The 20,345-nt window shown below is 30.5% G+C and overlaps 1 protein-coding gene across 5 annotated transcripts in view; it reads right to left on the minus strand.

The window, feature by feature from the left end:
- Positions 1 to 7,723: 7,723 nt before the first annotated feature.
- LOC142321531 (adenosine 3'-phospho 5'-phosphosulfate transporter 2-like) overlaps positions 7,724 to 20,345 on the minus strand; it is a 42,661-nt gene continuing 30,039 nt past the window's right edge. For all 5 annotated transcript variants that reach the window (XM_075359689.1, XM_075359690.1, XM_075359687.1 and 2 more), the window contains 2 exons: positions 15,665 to 15,851; positions 7,724 to 8,035 (listed from right to left, as the gene is read on the minus strand). In XM_075359689.1, coding sequence (XP_075215804.1) covers positions 7,873 to 8,035; positions 15,665 to 15,851 — 350 coding nt within the window. In that variant the 3' untranslated portion in view covers positions 7,724 to 7,872. The remainder of the gene's footprint in view (positions 8,036 to 15,664; positions 15,852 to 20,345) is intronic.

The raw sequence follows: 20,345 nt of genomic DNA on the forward strand, positions 1-20,345 counted from the left end.
AATCATACAGGGTTAGGTCGGACGAACATGAAGGCCACATCAAATAAGCCCTGTCATCTGGTCCCCAGTAACCAATCCAGCAGTTGGGGAGAATTTCATTCAACCAGTAACGTACAGTGTTATGCCAGTGAGGAGACGCACACCATCTTGTTGCCAAATAAAGTTCTGTGGTTCATACTGCAGTTAAGGAAAGAACTATAGTTGTAGCATAGCCTAGAATTTCCTGGACTACACACAGAAGACTCTCTTACATATTCAACATTGTCTTCAGACACAATCGGTCATCCTGTACTGTTCCCTTTAGAAATACAGCAAGTGTTTTCAAATTGTTTATACCATCTATGAATGCTGTTGTCACTCAGAGGATCATAATGGAATTTCGAAAAGAATACTTTCAATTGTGGAGGGCGGGTCGTTTGAAAGTGAAAAGCGTGGAGGGGTGAAAAAGCGATAATCATAAACAACGACATGAATAGATTATTGCAGTGGTCGATAGGTTTCAGTTGTGTAGTTGGAACAATGGATCCGCTTTTGTTTGATGATAAATTAATGCGAAAAGAATCGATAGGGTACAAGCAGATACTGCTTGTTCAGACTTGTAAGTTGGAAATGCAGTAGTAAAAAAATTAGGGGAAAGGTGATTTTCACACTGTCTGTAATGATAATTATTTCAGAAGTGTAGATTTGATGGAAAAGTTAAAGTGACAGAAGCTACGATGTTCCCATTATCCCGTTCGCTTGTGCCACTTTCAAATACGGAGATGAGATCAGAATTCCTGTGAATCAACTCGATGTGTGCACATTACTTGGTGAAAGTTGACTGCATGTTGAAGAATATCGCGGATAAGAGGAAAGCCACTAAAGTTGGTGAACAACGCGTTCGCGTTCCTCTACGAGATCCGTTACGAATTTAATACGACAGAAATCACAAGGATTAACATTTTCATTAATATTTGATGATGATATTAACAATATAGTATTTCAAACGAACCTTTATGTCCAACAGACTGGTAAAAGGTATAGTCCACCGATTTTACTGAAATAAAAACCTTTCTTGGGATAAATCTATTGATGGTAATCAAGAAATCACCCAGTACAGAGGTTATATCCAAATTGATGCCTGTTATTAGATTTGGATGGTTCTTTCGTAATCTGCAAATAAATAATAATAGCATCATGCCTATTTGTACTTCCCCAGATTACTATAAACTGTTCAGGATAAAGCCTTATTTAGACAGCTTGAAAGTAAATATTAAAAAATGTTTCTTGCCATCAGCTATTGTGTCTGTTGATGAGAGCATGATTAAGTTTAAAGGTAGATCCAGTATTTACCCAACAAGCCTATAAAAAGTGGATATAAGGTGTGGGTCCTGGCTGACAAAACAGGATATATGCATGATTTTGACATTTACATAGAAAAATTGGAAATACAGTAGTAAAAAAATTAGGATAAAAGTGATTTTAAGAAATGACATCTCAGTTATGCAATAAATTTCATAGTGTCTCTATCGATAATTATTTTAGAAGTGTAGATTTGATGGAAAAATTAAGCTTTGTTAAATTTTAGCTTGTTGAACTGTAAACAGCAAGAGAAATTTGCCAAAATTTGTGAATGAAAAATCTCTCCATCAGTACAAGTTTGATTACTGAAAATGAAATGATTTTTAGCAATATTATGGAAAGACAAAAGATATGTTTGTCTTATCAAATTTTCACAATCCTGATGATGTTGAAACAGTCCCTAGATGGGACCGACATGGTATTGTTTCGGCAGTATCATGTCCAAAAATCATTAAAGATTATAATTTAAACATGAATTCGGTTGACAAGTTTGATCAGCTGAATTCAGTATATGAGCCGGTGAAAGGAAAAGTGATTTAAGTCATACTTACATGGTTTTCAGATTTATAGTGCTTTATTAGAAACGATGCTGTAAATCAGACAATTATTTTGGAATATTGTTATTTATTTTAAATATTTCCAAAATAATGGTTTTCTTGTTAGTTTTTTACATTTAAAAATTTTAATTTTCTTTAACATAAAACTGACTTACACCACTTCTACACTTACAACACTGCACGAAAAAATAACTTATAAAATTTTAAGTTTCAGAATAATGTACTATAATCAAATTAAGATAACATAAACAAATATAAAATACTCCTATTGAGTAATCATCAGAATGTTCATCTATCATAAAGGGGCCTTCTGCTGCATTCCTGTTCTCATCTATTAGTTAGTTAAAAAAACTCATGATGAACTTGGTATGAATGGTAAAAGGTCAATCATATCTCTTTTTTTTGGGTTGCTGATGGGGCGATGTTCTAGGTACAGCTGTAAGGTTAAAATTATACCCTGAGTTGAGTGGTTTCTTTCTCTCCTTACTGGTGTAATGTCTAGAACATTAAATCCAGTTCATTACTCAGTGATTCTTTGTAAAGTATTTTAAATGGGTCATCTTTTACATACCTTAACCAATGGAATTTTGTCTAAGATACAGAATTTCCTATCTCATTAATTTCTTCTTGTAACTGATTTTTCAAGATCTCTAGTAGAAAAGAATTCTTCCTGAGTCATGACTTCTACATGAAATGGTCTCTTTCGCTTTGACTGGGCAATAGATGAATACCAGACATTAGGAACATGCATGAGTTTTCCTGTAGAAAACTGCTCAACTCTACCAAAATCACAATCGTTAGGCAAGAAAGAATGGCCACTACCATAAACTTATGGTCAAGTATCTAATATTGTTCTCTTGCTGCATGTAATGCGTGCAAGTTAGCATAATCTTAATGTTCTGGTTTTGACCTCCGCAACAATTACTGAACATGACAACTTCTTCTACACTGTTGGAGGGTCTTTAATGTAAATATTTAAATTCTTTGATGCAAGCCATAAATTCTTCATAAAGACACCCACAGGAATGCTAGGAGAAAGTTAAAAACCATACATGAAATTGCCTGTAGAAAGTTCATGGCATCCAAGATTATAAACATACATATTACACTTGTAATATGCCACTGAGCACTGAAGCATGGGAAATGGTAATGCCTTCTGCAAATCAAATGTAAAGGTGTATAAATTTGGGATTGTTAGACATTTCAGTTCCCTGATCCAAAATTTGCTGAGCAAGATCTGCTCTGTGAAGATGCAAATCTGCTGATTTCAAGAGCCTCTTTTTTCTTCAATATTTTAGATGAATCAATCTTTATTTTGAAAATATCACATTTGACATATCTTTATTAGGCCTGTGAAAATGTAAATTAGAATCTAAATTAAAAGTTCGGCAATAGATAGCTTCAGACACAGGTTTTACATTAACATTAGCATAGTGTTATTTGTTTAATTATGCATTAACCGAATGTTCAAATTTCTGGCAAGTACTGTCTATGTGGATTATGAGCTGTTGTATAGTGTGTCTAATAACAAGGAAAAGAAACAATGTGTGATCACTTAAAATTTTCATCTCTTCATCATTTACTTTATTTACAGGGGTTAGCTTCCCTCTCGTATCATATCCTGGTACTATACCATCACAAACTTTTTTAAGCGCTCTAAAGGCTTGGTCATCAGATATTTGAAATGTATCTAAAAAAAAAAATATTTTTTACAAACATTTATATTATCATCTGCTACCTGGAAATAGCATTCGACACTAATCCCTTTAGTACCTCTTCTATCATCTCTTGGACGATGCATTTTTGGTACAGTTTGATGACAAAGTCCAGTAATGTAAACATTTGGAGTTTGAAAACTTTCCATTTTGTAAAAAGCATTAAATAAAGAATTTCTCTGCTCTTCAGTAATTTTCTCACCACAAATTTACATAGGCATGGTGAATTACAAAATTTTTTCTCACAAACTATTTTTCTTTTGTAAGTAAAATACTTTTTACCAGAATAACATTTTCATTTATGCTGTTCTTTGACATTAATATTTTCTTTGCCACCTTCAGCTCTTCACATTTGCATTATTTTATACATTATGTGTAACAAAAATTGTTACAGATTTCAATAAACACTGTTAGGATTTTTATTTAAATAAATAACTTTTAGTTAAATTAAAATACAGTAGCATGGGTATAAGATTAATTTATAAGACTTGATTGATACAATAATAAAGACAGTGTACAGATGCTAAAAATATTTTAAAAGCTGTTATGGCTCAAAATACTTGTGTAATAAAAAACTACTTTAAAATGAATAGTTTTAGCATGTTATTACTGAAACTCTTTTATTTAAATTCTCATCATATTTTCATTGACAAGCGGATGGATGGGTGTGAGAATCAGCTAAGGGCCAACTTGACCTAGTCGATAGAAATCTATCCACTACGGTTACAGTTTATAATAATAAATAATTAATACTTTAACATAATTATAATACTTTTTTAAATTATAACACTTTTACGGTTATAATAATAAATAATGATATTACTGTAAAAACTATTATCTTTATAATATACTGCTCATAATGATAATCTGTTTTGCAGACATCTTGACAAATAGAAGATTCAGACTCACTACTGTCAATAAGATCTTGTAAAATATGTTTATTGTTCATTATATTGAGTTAGTTTAATTATTTAAATCTAAATTCACATCCACTTGATGCCTGTAAACACTAACAAACTAATACAGGTTAAGGAAAAATAAATTAATTCAGACTTGCACCACTATTCCTTACAACAAAAGAGCTGTTTCCTTGTACAGCATAACCAATGCCTTCCGTAATAAAAAATTCTTTGAGCTATTTGACTTGATTCACTTTTCCTTAAACATCGTTAAGGTACGTAATTACCATAGTAGTAGGAACTTCAAGATTTTTGACTAACATCACTTTTCCTTTTCAATGGCTAATATGAAATCGAAAAGCGACAAGTGGTGGTGGCATCATATATTCTTTCACTTCTTAGATGCCAGTGTGGTCAACGCTCGCATATTAAACGCTTGCTAATATTTCTCCAAAGATATGACTAAATGCATCAGCACATTAACCAGAAAGAAGTACCAGAAGATGCTGTGATTTGTGTAGTACAAAGAAGAAACCTACACAAAGTGACTGGGCATGTAGTACTATCCGTGTTACATTATGTCTGGGAAAAAATAAAGACTGTTTCCAATCATATCATTCTAATAAAATAACATGTATAAATTTTCATTAATTAAATTTAGTTTTTTTTTATTACGTTTTGTTATAAATTTTGATTATGTTTGTTGCATTATAATTATATTAATGATAGGCAACATTTTAAATATTAATCGTATTATTAGGTACAGTAAAAGTATTAATAAATCAATTTGCTTTGGTTAATTTCAGATTACGTACATATTTTTACCAGGAATGTAATAGAGGTGGTGTCCCTTATAAACTGACTGTGTTCATAATTGTTTCTAAGTTTGACTATGATTTTTTTTACCATACAAATTATAATAATGATATTAAACATTTTGAATAAATTACTTTTTTGTGTATACTGAAATTAGTTTGCTGATGTACAATTTAGTTTTATGAAGATAAAAAATTACTTTTATGGGATGGTAGTCTAAATTTTAACCTCCCGCCTACCTATTAAATAACTATATAAATTTTACATATTTTTTCCTTGTATATTTGTGGTTACTTAGTAAGAAATATTAATAAATTTGGGTAAAATTTATAAAAAATATTTCTGTGCTGCTAAGCTCTGTTAATGTTGTGGCTGATCCATGCCTGAAAGAGTGATAGATTATAAGTGATAGAAAACTGATAGATTATAATTGTATTAACATTTACATCAGTTTAAAAACAAAAAACCCTCCTCAATATATTTGACATCATGCCTTATCTGGTCTTCTTCTTGTTAATTTGTTATGAAATTGTTATACTTAACTTTTAATTTTATTTATCTATTTCCTGTTTTCAATAAATTGAGATTCTTGAAAAGTATATTCACTTGATTATTGATCAATTCATTTATGATCGTTTTATTGTTACTTTATAATTTAAAATCTCTAGATTTTCTATAATATTCATTGTTCTTCCTTGTAACATATGTGAATTAATTTTGTTGATTCTTCCATTTTCATTGGAGTATGTCCTTCTTTTATTAAATTTTTGCATAATTAGAATCATTTTTTTTTATTTCTGAAAGATCTCATGTGTTCATTATATCTTACTTTTAATTTTCTTCCCATTCGTCCATTGTATGTTGCATTGCATTTACATTTTATATTGTGTATATCATTACTGCTATATATATCTTTTTCTTCTATGTTGTTATTAAAAACCCTTTTTTAGTGTATTGTTTGTATTTATAGCCATTTTTATATTATATTTATTAAAGAATTATTTGATTGGGTAAATTTCTTTCTGACTAAACTTGGTCAGATTATTTCTATATATGGGGCATTATTGCCCCAAGGATCTTAGAATCTTGTGATTTCACCTAATTAACATGTTTGCTGCGACGGATAAAATGGGGAATAACCATTTTATAGTATAGGCAACTATGATGCCATATAGTAATTACCTATTATGCGATACGGCGCATACTGGCCCATCCTGAGGTTTCATACTTTGTGTGTAGTTTCTATATGGAATTACTCTATCTGCTGATCTGTTTGACCTTGGATTTTAATTCGGTATTCATTTGTGTCTTGCAACTGTATTGTCAACTTTTTTTATACCCGTTATTTTCTGCTATTCGAAAAGCAATGTTTAATTTTTTTTATTTGCTGGTTTCTTTAATAGTAATAAGTTTTGATAATGGAGTGATTCCAAAATATGTCAACAAGAGATAAAAGAATGAAGCTAAGAAAGTTAAGCAGTACTAAACATACAAATTATCAATCAATTACTATTTTTATCTAACAATCTTATTTAATTCTATAGAAAAATTAACCCATCAGGTTAGTCTGGTGACCAAACTCATCATCGCAAAATCAGCTGATTTTTGAAGTCGAAAGTTCTAAGTTCTAAGGTTTGAGTCCTCATAAACACAGATGCTTTTATATAGATTTGAATACTAGATTGGATACAAGTGTTCTTTTATGGGTGGGTTTCATCAATTAACCACACATCTCTGGAATAGTCGACCTGAGTCTGTTTAGTAATGTTTAATGGTACATTTACACTTACATTTGCAGCTGCAGGCCTGTAAGCCAGTAACAGTAATTGCATTTGCCTACACACACACATACTCAGACCTGGCAGCAAGCTGAAAAACTGGTTGAAATAATGATAAATAGAAAAATTGAAATGAGAATAGCTTATGGTGGAAATTTTTATTTATATTTAGTTTCTCAAGGCCTTTTTTGATTGTTTTCATTAATAAAATTAAAAATGTTCTTTTCAGTCTGTTATTGTTCATTCTATAATGTCCAATGAATTTTATCCATTACTTTTTTTCTTAAAAAGAAAAAGAGCACTTATTGCAACAGTAGATAAAAAAAAGAGTCCAAGTGATTAAGAATATTCCAAAAAAAAATATTTAAAAAACTAATGATTGTTAAAACACCTTCTTTTCAGTTTTATTTTATTTTTCTATTTCACGTCCAATATGCTTTTTTTTTATTTTACAAGTTATCTTTTTTTTTAGTACCCAATCTAAATATAAATTTAATAACGCTCAACAAATTACACAAGATTAACAGGATCATTGATGTTGTAAAATATATTAATTAATTAATATTAGTAGATAGGTTAAATAAAAAAAAGAAGAAAAACATTATAATATGAAAGACTGTCATGTTTAATAAGCCATTTTAAATACACTGAGTACAATTCATAATATACTTCTAGTAAGAAGTGAATATTTTCCACAATATATAAAGTTATAAATGCTTTATACATAATATTATACTACAAATATTAGTTCTAAGTATCACAGTTTTTAAACAGTTGAAAGAATATTCTTTCGTTCTTTATAATTAGGACGAAGTACACCAATAATTTGCCTTGGAATGTGTTGCAAATACAAAATGAACTCCTTATTACTTTTACTAAGAATATTAAGATATATTGCAAGCACTATTAGCAATCCCGACCAAACATACCTGAAACAACAAAAAATTACTATCATACTTCTTATTCTGAAAGCAGAAAAAAATTATAAAATAACACTCCTAAACATCATTTTTCTTTCCTAACATGCGATACATGATTTTAATCTGTTTTTAGATGCTGAAAATGAGTATGAACTCAGAATCTTTTATCACCCACCATTTTTGAATGTTTAAATTTTAATTAAAGGATTTTTTTCATTTTTCAATATATAGTTAGCATTTTAATCTCCTGTATTGTATTTTGTTAGCTCATATTTTATTATTTAATTTTGTTAACATAATTTGTAAGCTATAAATAAACAATACTAGGCAAAGAATTAAATCATATCATAGTCAGATATTATGACATATCTAATGTTGAAGAATAAGCCTTCATGGACAAGATTAATCATGTCTGTGCAGGTCAAAATATGTAGCTGAAAACACAGCTGTGTTGGTTGTATTAGGCACTGGATATAGGAATGAATTAATTTTGTTCAGTATTATTGCTGTCTTAAGTTTGTTAACAGTGCAGTGCCATAATGCCTCTAAATTGTGTAAACGATGTAGATGCCTTTTGTTACATATGTGGTGAGTTTACAGTAAAATCAAATAGAATAAATATTCCACATTTAATTAAAAAAGCATATCATTTGTACTTTCAGTGTAAAATTGGTGATCAGGATAAGACATGGGCTCCTCATATAGTATGCACTAATTATTCTGCATATTCAATAAGATGACTGAAAGGTACATGGAAGGCTTTGTCATTTGGTGTACCTATGGTTTGGCGTGAACCAAATAATCATGTAACCAATTGCTACTTTTGTTTAAGTGTGTCTGGAATTTTGTAACAAATCTAAACACACTGTAAAATATCTTTCATTGCAATATGAAATCAGGCCTGTACCTCACAGTGAAATTATTCCAGTTCCTGAGCCACCTGTGAATGTATGTTTCAAAAGTGGCGATGAAGAATCAGGCAGTACTGAAGAAGACAGCAATGATTTTGATTTTCAATTATCTTCCAATAAGCCACATCTTATATCTCAAGGTGAATTAAATGACTTGATTAACTATTTAAAGTTATCAAAAAATCAAGCTGAACTGTTAGGATCAAGATTGCAAGGTTGGAATTTACTTTAAAAAAAATACTAAAATTTTGGGCTTTTGAAGCCGACAAAAAGAACTTTCTCAGTACTTTATTGATGAAAATAGTTTGGTGTATTGCACAAATACTGATGAGCTTATGTTGCACTTAAGACAAGCTCATAAACCTGAGGATTGCCGCCTTTTCACAGATTTGTCCAAGTATTGTTTAAAAGTCGTTCTACTACACAACGGTAACAAATAAACTTCAATACCAATTGCCTATGGCATTATTTTGAAAGAGACATATGATGTGATGAAAGACATTCATGAAAAATTATAAAAAACATAGCTGGAACATATGTGGTGATTTGAATGTTAAAGCTATTTTGTTAGCATACAGTTGGGCTATACTAAGTACTTGTGTTTTCTTTGCGAATGGGATAGCCAAGCTCGGGATAAACATTATGTTATCGAAGAGTGAAAGAGACGAAACAACTTAACTCCAAATGGGAAAAATATTATTCATATTCGCCTTTAGTTGAACCCAAAAAAAATATTTTTACCCCCTTTCCATATCAAGGTAGGATTAATGAAAAATTTTGTAAAAGCAATGAAGACAGATGGTCCCGGATTTTTGTACATCAGGCAGAAATTTCCGAATGTAAGTGAAGGAAAAAGTAAGTGAAGGGATTTTTGTAGGTCCTCAAATACGAGAGTTGGCCAATGATGATGTATTTAACTCAACTTAAATAATGTGCAATTTAAATAATGAAAGTGCAGCTTGGGCTTCATTTAAAGACATTTGCAAACATTTTGTCGGCAAAAAAAATCCAACAATTACTGATATTGTTAATCAACTTCTTACTTCATACAGAGCTATGGATTGTAATATGTCTTTGAAAATACATTTCCTCCACTCACAATTGGATTTTTTCCAAGATAATCTCGGAGACGTAAGTGACGAACACTGTGAATGTTTCCACCAAGACATTTCAGTGATGGAAAGCCGATATAAAGGGTTATGGAATACTAACATGCTAGCCGATAACTGTTGGACATTAATTCGGGATGTGCCTGAGGCTATATATAAAAGAAAAGCATCAGCTAAATCATTCTAACACTGGTACGGGTATGCAAAATTATAAATTTTACAGATTTTAACTATATTATCCATTAATTTTTTTTGAAGAGTAATTTATTTAATACTAAGGGTGATAGAACAATTGTATTTATAGATCTGCATGTAAGAAAAAAAGCGATACAAGAAAATATATCACACTTAGAGAAATATAACTTTTTTTTGTCTATCAGTGTTAAACATTATATTCTTAATTTTTCTTTTATTTACCTTAAAATTGTTATTTTTTATATGATGCATATGATGTTCGTTGACTTCTATTATTTACAATATTTTTTAATAGATTTTGTTGAAGAATAAGTCTAACTAATGATGTATCATTAACAGGTAGACAATTTGTGGTTTTGACTGAACCATCAAAAACAACCTGAATTTTAGTCGTTGAACTGGATGGTTTAAATACTGCATGTGATGAGGTAAATAAAGTACATTTGACCTACTGACTAACAAATTGTCTGAGTTAAGTGCAGACATGTGACCTAAATATCAGTGCTCCTTGATAAAGATGGAATAATTATCCTTAAGACTAAAGTTATTTTTTAACATACATTTGAAAGATAGAAATCTACAATTGACAAAATAATCACCAAGTTCAATGTCATCAGATTTGCAAGGTAATGAAACGAAGAATCTGCTATCTTTATTGCGGAAAGTGTTAACAGAAAAATCCTTTTCACACCTTGAGTGTTTAGTGATTGAAACATCAGTGTCTTCCTCTACTTCTCAAAATTTTTCAATTATGGATTAGAGATTTTTATTATCATTAAGAATAAAAAAATGATGAAAGAGTATTACTGCTCTTAACATCTAAAGGGAGACATCCAGCAACATAATCTGGTTTCTTGGATAATAGGATACTGAGGATTTTGCACAAACTTATTAGTTAAAATGAGAATCAAATAGAATTGAGCACCTAACAAAATATCAGTGTGACCTGGGATATTGAAATTAGGATCAGCAAAGAATAAATTATCATGTAGATTGAAGCGAGAGGCATCAAATGAACCAGCAGGTAGGCTATCTGTTAAATTTGGCAAACAGCGCTTGTACTTCAAATGAAAAATTTTTATAAGAGAATGTAATTTGACTGTGACGCTATAATCAGATTCACATGACGAATTACGAGGCATATTCATAAGTAAGTTTGATCATTAAAAAATCCTTATAATTCTTCAAAATCATGATAATTAAAACCTTTTCGTGAGAAAACGTTTTTACTTACAGTTTACTGCATATCTACTTCACATTTCCACATAACTGCTATTCATTTCTAAGCACTTTTCATAATGCTGCACCAGTTTCTTTAACCCCTCTGCACAGATGTTTGCCGCCTGGAAATTGAACCAGTTGACAACAGCAGTCTTGGTTCCTTGTAGTTTTCAAACCATTGTCCATCAAGCCACTTTTTTAAATGCAAGAGGAAGTAGTCACTAGGTGCGCTATATAGAGAGTGGTCTAAAAGTTCCCAACAAAATTCTTGAATCTTCTTATAGATTAAGGCAGCGGTGTGAGGACGCAGTTATTGTGAAGGAGGATTACACCGGACGACAGTTTCCCGCATTGTTGATTTTAGATTGCACGTCTCAGTTGGTGAGTGTTTCGCAGTACACATCAGTTGTAACTGTTGATCCACGTTCCATGAAGTCAACCAAAATGATGCTCTTTTCATCCCATAAAACAGTAGCCACATTTTTTGACTCGAGTACAAAGATTGCTTAAACATTTTCAGTTTTGGGGAACTTGAATGGTGCCACTGCATTGAATGTTTGTTGTTTCAATTCTGCATTGGTGTAGGATATACACGTCTCATCACCCATAACAATGTGAGAAAACAATTCATTTCCATCTTGTTGACAACGGTCCAAAAATGCTCATCCACTGCACATTCTTTGCTCTTTGTGTTGGTCGCTGAGCATTTTCGGTACCCACCTTGCACACAATTTGTAATATCCGAGCTTTTCTGTGAAGTCAACTGCCCAATCATATCGCAGTTTTCAGTTCACTTGTTTTGTCGGTTTGAATACAGGGCCTGCCACTTCACTTTTCGTCATGCACATTTGTGCAGCCATTTTTAAAGTCTTGACACTATTGTCTAACCTTTCCTCCACTCATTACTGTAGGTCCATACACTAGGCACAACACCTGATTAATTTCAGCAGCTGAAGATCCTTTTGCACACAAAAATCGAATCACAGTGCGCACTTCACAACTGGCGGGAGAAATGACTGTCGTAGACATTATGATCTGCATTCACCAGCAGGCAAACAACTACCGAATCAAAACAACAATTGCAGTGGCTTTGTCAATAGCTGATAGATGACCCTGCATGCTTGAAGCTGTGTTCAGATCTGCTAATATTTAAATATAAGCCGATACCCATACTTTATGAATATGCCAGATACAAGATTATTTTTGGTAATATTAAGTCCTAACTTACGTGCAAATTCATCTACACAAAAATTTGCTTGGCTGCCAGAATCCAGCAAGATTCTGCATAAATAAAAATTTCCAAATTTGTCACTAATATTACAAACTACAGTAGGTAAAATAATGCTTTTATTTGTTTGAAGTTTGAGAGCACAATAAGAATTGTTTTCAGATTTATTGCTTTCTACCTTAGAAAGTTAGAAGTTAGTTAACATCTATATGAATCTGAGAATGATGTTTTTTAGAACAGGTTTTACACATAAGCTTATTAAAACAATCATTAACAAAATGACCAGTATACAAACAATTAGAAGAACATTTGTTTTGAGTCAAAAAAGCAATATAATTGTTATTCGCTTTTTAACTTTTTTACAATAATGTATCTGACTTACACAAATTAGCAGCAGACTCCTCATTAGTAGAATCTATTCTTAAAATATTTTCAACATCATGAACAGAAATTACATATTTGTTATCAATTCTCTTTTTAAGTAAATCTAAGCTAACCAAATAATTTTTACTGGTCATTGTAAATTTTTGACAATATTTAAAGCTTCATCCTTTAATGATGAATGCAAGTAATGAATAGTAAAATTCTCCTTATTCGCGGGGGTTAGAGACCATAAAAATGCCATGAATATAGAATGGAACTAATACTCATTTAAGAAAGAATGGTTGGTTAAGTTATATATAAAATGGGAAAAATCATGCGTACTTCCTTAGGAAAATGTTATTGATGATAAAATACAGATGGCATCATTAATTATAAGCATTGGTTTAATACACTATATAGGTACGCTATACAAAAAATATTTAACAAAATACCATTTATTTCCTAATTTACTCAAGCACTTACCAAACTGCTTGATTTAAAAACTCACTACAGTACGTACAGTATGTACTATATTAGAAAACGGTATTACATGTTCAAATTGTACTCAGTAATCGCCTTAAAAAGTCAAGAAAACAGCACTACAGTAGTAGATACACTAAAACTAAAATTACTGTAAAGAAAATTTATAAAACTAACCTACAATAATTTGGACTGCATTTACAGAAATTTGTAATTTTCCCTTGTATCGCTCTTGTTTTTAAATCCATGTGAAGTTCTGTGTATTCTTGCACAACATCTTTAATTTTGCGCTTAAAGTTAAGCTTCTATTCAAAGATGGAACAGCATCTATAAAAAACCAGATAAGATCACGGGCTAGTTTAATAGCTTACGTGAGCATTTTGCCATTTAATAGTTTTCCAGGGATTGTATCTTCTATCTCTTTATGTTCATACTCTTAACTGCGCCGTTAAATCTTTTAATATTTTTACTTTTTAATGTCGCTACATAATGTAATGTACGTGAATACGAAAAATTCTAGCTGCGAATATAGAAGAGACATTGCAAAATATGCACCATGAATAATGAAATTGCAAATACAGGAAGCACAAATAAGGAGATTTTACTGTAGTTTTTGCATGTCAAATAAATCAACTCTGGAATGAACTAAATCACTAAACATATTATGGTAGTGTTGCCATTCCAGTAAGTTTCCATTAAAATATCATAGATTTATTGGCTGTAACCGAATCTGTCTGGCACTAGTGAAAATTAGTTTTATGTATTTATTGAGTGATTTCTCTTTAATGGATGTTTGATCTATTCAAATTTTTAATTTAAATTCAATTTTACTCAGTTATCTTGGCCAAAGAGACAGTGTCACCTTTGTTATCAGCTTCAAGCTACGACTGAATGTCACATTGTACTTGCTCTGTAATTCAAGAAAATTTCTTAATTTAATTTGTAGGGTGTAAGTTTCACCTTGCGTTGTGTCAAAATTGTCTGCGAAGGTGTTAATTCTAGTAACTGAGGCTTTGATTATGCTTCTCCTTTTTATTAAATGTTTTTTGTTCATGATTAATTGATTTAACTTAATAAATACAAATTTAACTTTAACAAATAAGAAAATAAATTGAATTATAATGAATAGCGATGTTGTGTTACAACTATGATGTACGTTCACTGGTGTGAAGATAATGCATGTACGCTTGATAATGCTTGTTTGCTAGTATATTGATAGAAGATAGTGAGGAATGTTATGCGACGTTGACTAAACTGCTGGCACTTGATAACGTTGAGTCTGCGACCTTAACATCCAAAAATAGCTATTTTCTAATGCTCACATATACAAAAATTAACACAATTCACTAATAGTCTATTAGATTTCACGTTTAGTATCTGGTTTGGAGGACCAAAAATGGTTAACAACCTTCCTTGAATCATTCAAGGATTGCAACTGTTAATGGTGTTTGATGTAGTAAATAATTGTTGAATTGTAAACAAACTGTAACTATGTTTATTAACTTGACCAATTACATTATTCTGTTTGATGATGAAAGCGTTTAGGTAAATTACAAATCTACACTTATAGATTTGATTTATAATATAAAACACAACATGATTGCAATAACTGAACATGTAAAAGAACTGCTATGTATGAATAAATTGACATGACATGTTGCTGTAATGAGTGGAGAAAGCCAACTGAACAAAGCAACCATAGAAGCAGAACACCCTAGTGGTCAAAAAACATAAAAAAACTTATGCTTTTAACTGCTATCATCTTAACAAGATTTGAAATTCTTATTCTAATTCTTCACAAAGGCATTATTCTATTTCCTGTGATAGACAAGTTTAAAAAGATATTTTCAATATATTAAAAAAAAAAAGTAATATTCTGTACCTCTTGTTCTGAGATGTTGCAGAGTTATACTGTAAATTAATATTTGCAAATAAATTATTCATTAAATTGATCTTAGATCAATTAATCTAAATTAATTAGATCTAAATTGATCTTTAGACTGAATAGTGAACACTGTTTTGAATTTTACATTATTTCTTTATCTTATATTTTTTTTTTGTAAAAAATTACACACTGTATTAACAATATGAACACATTTATTAAAACAAAAAGTTTTCATATATAACTTACTGGAATGTAAATGGTTTAGCAAAGAAGAGAAATGAAAGAACAATAGTGATGGCTTTTCTACAAGTTGTAATTGTTACTGCACCAAGAGCACCACAAATTCTCACTAATGTCAGAACAATCTGAATACCAAGGTACCCAGATAATGAAAACAGATTGTTCAACAGATTGTTGCATACACATAAAAAAACTGAAAAAAAAAATTACAACAAAACCTTGCTTGATTAGAACTTTATAAAAACAATTTATAAAAAATGTAAAATTTACAACATTTAATGAAATAATGTGATCTCTTCTTTTTAGACAACTGCTTGGGATAGAATGAAACTAATGTTCTATTATTATTATTATTATGCTTTTACGGCCAACATGGGACCACTTAAGTTAATTTTAGTTGGATCTTTTCTGAGAAAAGCGTGTTATTTTACTCATCCGAGCTGTCCAGTATTTCTTCATCCGTTCAGATCTTGCTTTCTTTTCTTCATCCGTAAACACCCTCTTCGTTATTTTGTTGTTGTATTTTGTCGTTTGTCTGTCTTTTGTTTAAATCTAATGCTTTTGTCTTTTAGCTTTGTAATTTTTCCAGTTTTATTCTGTAGGTCAGTCAGGGAAATTCCCAATTCTTTCATATCTTCTCTAGAGAATTAATGTTGTGAGTGGCAATGTAGTTTATTTGTTTGTGTTTTATCCTCAATTTTGAAGTTGTGTTGTTTTTGGGTGTTTCCAAACGCTCCGATTCATTGTTATCTTTTAAGCAGCTGTCCACCGGATCCGAGTGCAGCCTTCTCTGGTATTTACCAGACGGTGGATTTTTTCTTAAAAGACCTTCCATATTTGACTTTCAAAGGCAAGTCAGCCTTGGGTGGGAATAAATTCCCCGGATGTGATCCAGAGAGGTGATTCCAATTTAGTTCACCAGTAGAAATCTCCACGTTTCTAACTGGTTATCCAGACGAACCATCGTGGAGGCGCAAACCGATTTTCTTAATTGAGATTTTAAGTATGGAGAAAGTTTAAATCGGTTCCGGAATCATTTCGTCCAAACTAATGTTCTATCATAACATTTTTTAGTAGTTAACTAATATGTTACATTTCAAAAAATTTAGACAATTCTTTCATGTGAAGATACAGTTACCCACTATGTGTTTGCAATATTGCATTCATAAACGCATGCTATGAAACTGCCAATGACTTAACTAAAATTATTATAAAAATAGCACAAATAGTTTATTAAAATTAAGTAAACAGTATTTACAATTTTTACAGGTGGTAGCCTCAATTTTAAAGGAAGTACCATGTTTTCATAGAAATTTTCCCAAACAATTAGCTATCAATTTTTTTCTTTTTCATAAATTCTTTATTTCATTTCGAATTTAACAGTGAAAACCCTAAAAGTCCGTTAAGCAAGTGAATTTTAAAGCTGTTGACATGTTTTTTTTTGTAAGGCACACAATAAATAATGAAAAATAAATAATTAACTATATAAAAATAGTACTAGGTAGAGCTGTATTGAGTACAGAATTTCTTATATGACATTTTGAGTGACCAACCTAAAACAGTATTGACAGAGCAGAAAATGTCCATACACTTTGATGTCTAAAAAATGCAAAAAACTTGCAATTCTGTAATTACTTTTTTTCTATTATACCTATACTTCTTTTTTCAATGTACAGAGGTCTCATAATTTACTATGCAAGTGATTTAACATGAGGTACAAGTCTCTTCTACAAAACAACATAAAATGCTATTTACACAAATCTCAAAAAATTTGCATTTCATACTACACTTGCCACAGAAAGTAAGAAGTGAAAAATTACTTATTTATCGAGTGGAATACACTACTATTCTGCATACCAGCATCTCAAGCCCACTGAAATTCAGATGCTGTCAGTTTCATAAATGACATCTACTTTCCATAGTGAATAGATTTGTTTTCCAAAAAATAATTCTTAAGCAGTGCTATTTTATTTCAAGTGCTCTTCAAGTATCACAAATATGAGGTTGTATAGAAAATAGCTGAACATTTTTAATTATGTGCCGATGGAGATGTTTAGTGAAATGTGGTTGACAGCAATGCATTCTGCATAACCTCCTCTGTAACCACATGTTCTTAGATTGTTAAAATTTCATTCAGTTTTCGTGTTACTGTTATTTGTATACAACATGTTTAAGTGTTAGTAACAATTTTTATAATGCTAAATATAAGAAGAAAAAATTACAAAAAATAAATGTATGTATACATACATTTTCTTTATTTTTTAAATAAATTATATACATAAAATAATTAATAGTTTAAATTATTTCACTTGATACAATGATACACACACTGACAGTTACAAATAAATGTGAAATTCCAAATCATAACAGCATTCCTTCTTAAGGCCATAATAAATATGAATGTAAACATATTAATGACATGGATTATAGAAATATCTGTAATACCATAACTAAATAAATGATATATATTAATACTATTAAACAAATAAAAATAATAATTAATATAATTTAATAAAATAACACACATGCTGAAAAAAAATTCTTAACCAGAATCAATAAATATTTTTGTTATAATTTTAAATAATTTATTTCACTTAAAATAGAGAACATAATTTTTAAGGCAAAGAATTCAATTTTATGTCTTATGATTTTCAGGACCTTTAGATACAATGTACAAAAATGCAGACTTTAAAAATCGTTCAAATTGTACCCATAAAATTTTTATATGATAAATCTTTGGACTTATCTGTTATCTTGACCTCTCCCCTACTATTTGAGGCACCTGTCTATTTTTCATTTCATTCCTATATGGCAAATAGTAACTGAAAAAATAGAATATCAAATAATTAAAGTTTTTGTGTTTGTTAATAAAAATACGTGTTTTTCATTGTCATTCACTTGTGCATTTTTGTCACATTTTATTTGATATAATTAAAGTATAAGATTCTAAAAGAGCAGCTCATTCCTCCATGAATAAGTTTTAGTAAATTATTAGAAATGAAAGAATATGCATAATAAGAAATTGTTAAAATTTAGGCAGAGCATTGTGAAATTGTGTTAAGATAAAAAAAGGATTAATGTATCTGTAACTGCCTAAACATGTCATAGAACTCTTCATAATATTTGTACATGAGCTGGATCAAGCAAAACTGTTATAAAGATTCTGAGGCAGATAGTGAAATGTCTACCAAGAAGCAGTAATTGACCAGAATATGTATCTATGTTAGATTTGTTTCTACGCTATGGCCAAAGACGATGGAAAAATTAGTGAAAATGCAATAGTTGTAGAAAGAGATGAAAGTTAATTTACTTGTCATAAAATTCATACAAAAATGATGGAGGTTTGATGGTACATGCAAAGAACAAAACCAGTTATTTATTGTATATGTTTCTAAATATTTTTGGTAATGGCACACAAAATGAAGGTGGTCCAGATCACAGACAGGTATTAAAATTTCTATAAATTACAACTTTTTAAAGAGAGAAAATAAAATACAAATCATTACTTCCAAACACTCTCATCCATACACAAAATAAAGTCCATAAATTTTTATGTGTACAGAGTTTTGAGTTTTAAGATTTTGATGTGATACAGTTTTAGCAAAACTGATCCATGTTCCAGCATAAATGATCATCTGCAAGTCACTTATGCATGCTACAAAGGAGGGAAGACTGGCTACTAATTATAAACCTTGACCTAGAACACCTTGTTACTGTTGTGTAGATTTAGTAGATATACTGTACTATAAAAATACAATAGCTGGTTTAATTAGTTTTTAAAAGTTTTAATAATTTCAACATATAACCTTAAGTTAGAATGGGCTCAATCCACATAAAAAACCATGCACTCAAGTAAATGGCAGGAACATTAAAAAGTTATAGGTTTTATAATAAATTGTTACAGGATGCAATATAGAATGCTACAGGATGCAATTTCCATAACTACATATTTGTTAATTAAAAAAATTATTAAAATTACCTAAAAACTAAGTTTGGATGAAGGCAATCTGATTAGGTTTAAACATTATATACAAGCTCTTGTACTACATACAAAGAGAAATTTTCAGACTGTTCTGATTACATGGCAACATTAAGATATAGACAGATGTGCCAGTGGAGTAAATGGCTGTACTGAATACATAGAAACTTATTATAGAACGAATAAATTTTTTAGAGAATTTGTAACTACTGTTATGTAATCATAAGACAATAGAAAGAAGCGATCAAGATTCTCAACATGGTTGTCATTTTTTGTGTGGAAATCAAGGTAAAATCTATACCAATATTCAAAATAATTCTTGAGTTTCAAATTAAAAATGAGATGAAGATGTCATGCTCATCATTATTGTGCCTTGAAAGTGGTAAAAATTTAACAGTTCATGCACATTACTAACCGTCTGCAATACGTGACAAATTAAATGACTGATTGATTATATGTGGCTGGTGTAGGTTAGTAATGTGGTCCTCACAATCATGTGTCATGTCACCACATAATAGTTTCCAGGTTACTTACGCCTGAAAAAAAGCATTACTACCTGGAATAACTGTCAGAAGTTAAGAAAATGCAAATAGCGGACTACCAGAGCATTTCCAGTGCCATAAGAAATAACACAACTGATGTAAAATAGAGAACTGAAATGAATAGATGCCTTAATTCAAAAGAAAGGGCTTGAATTGAATACAGCAA

Source organism: Lycorma delicatula, chromosome 3 (assembly GCF_047948215.1).
Source record: "Lycorma delicatula isolate Av1 chromosome 3, ASM4794821v1, whole genome shotgun sequence".
Classification (NCBI taxonomy): domain Eukaryota; kingdom Metazoa; phylum Arthropoda; class Insecta; order Hemiptera; family Fulgoridae; genus Lycorma; species Lycorma delicatula.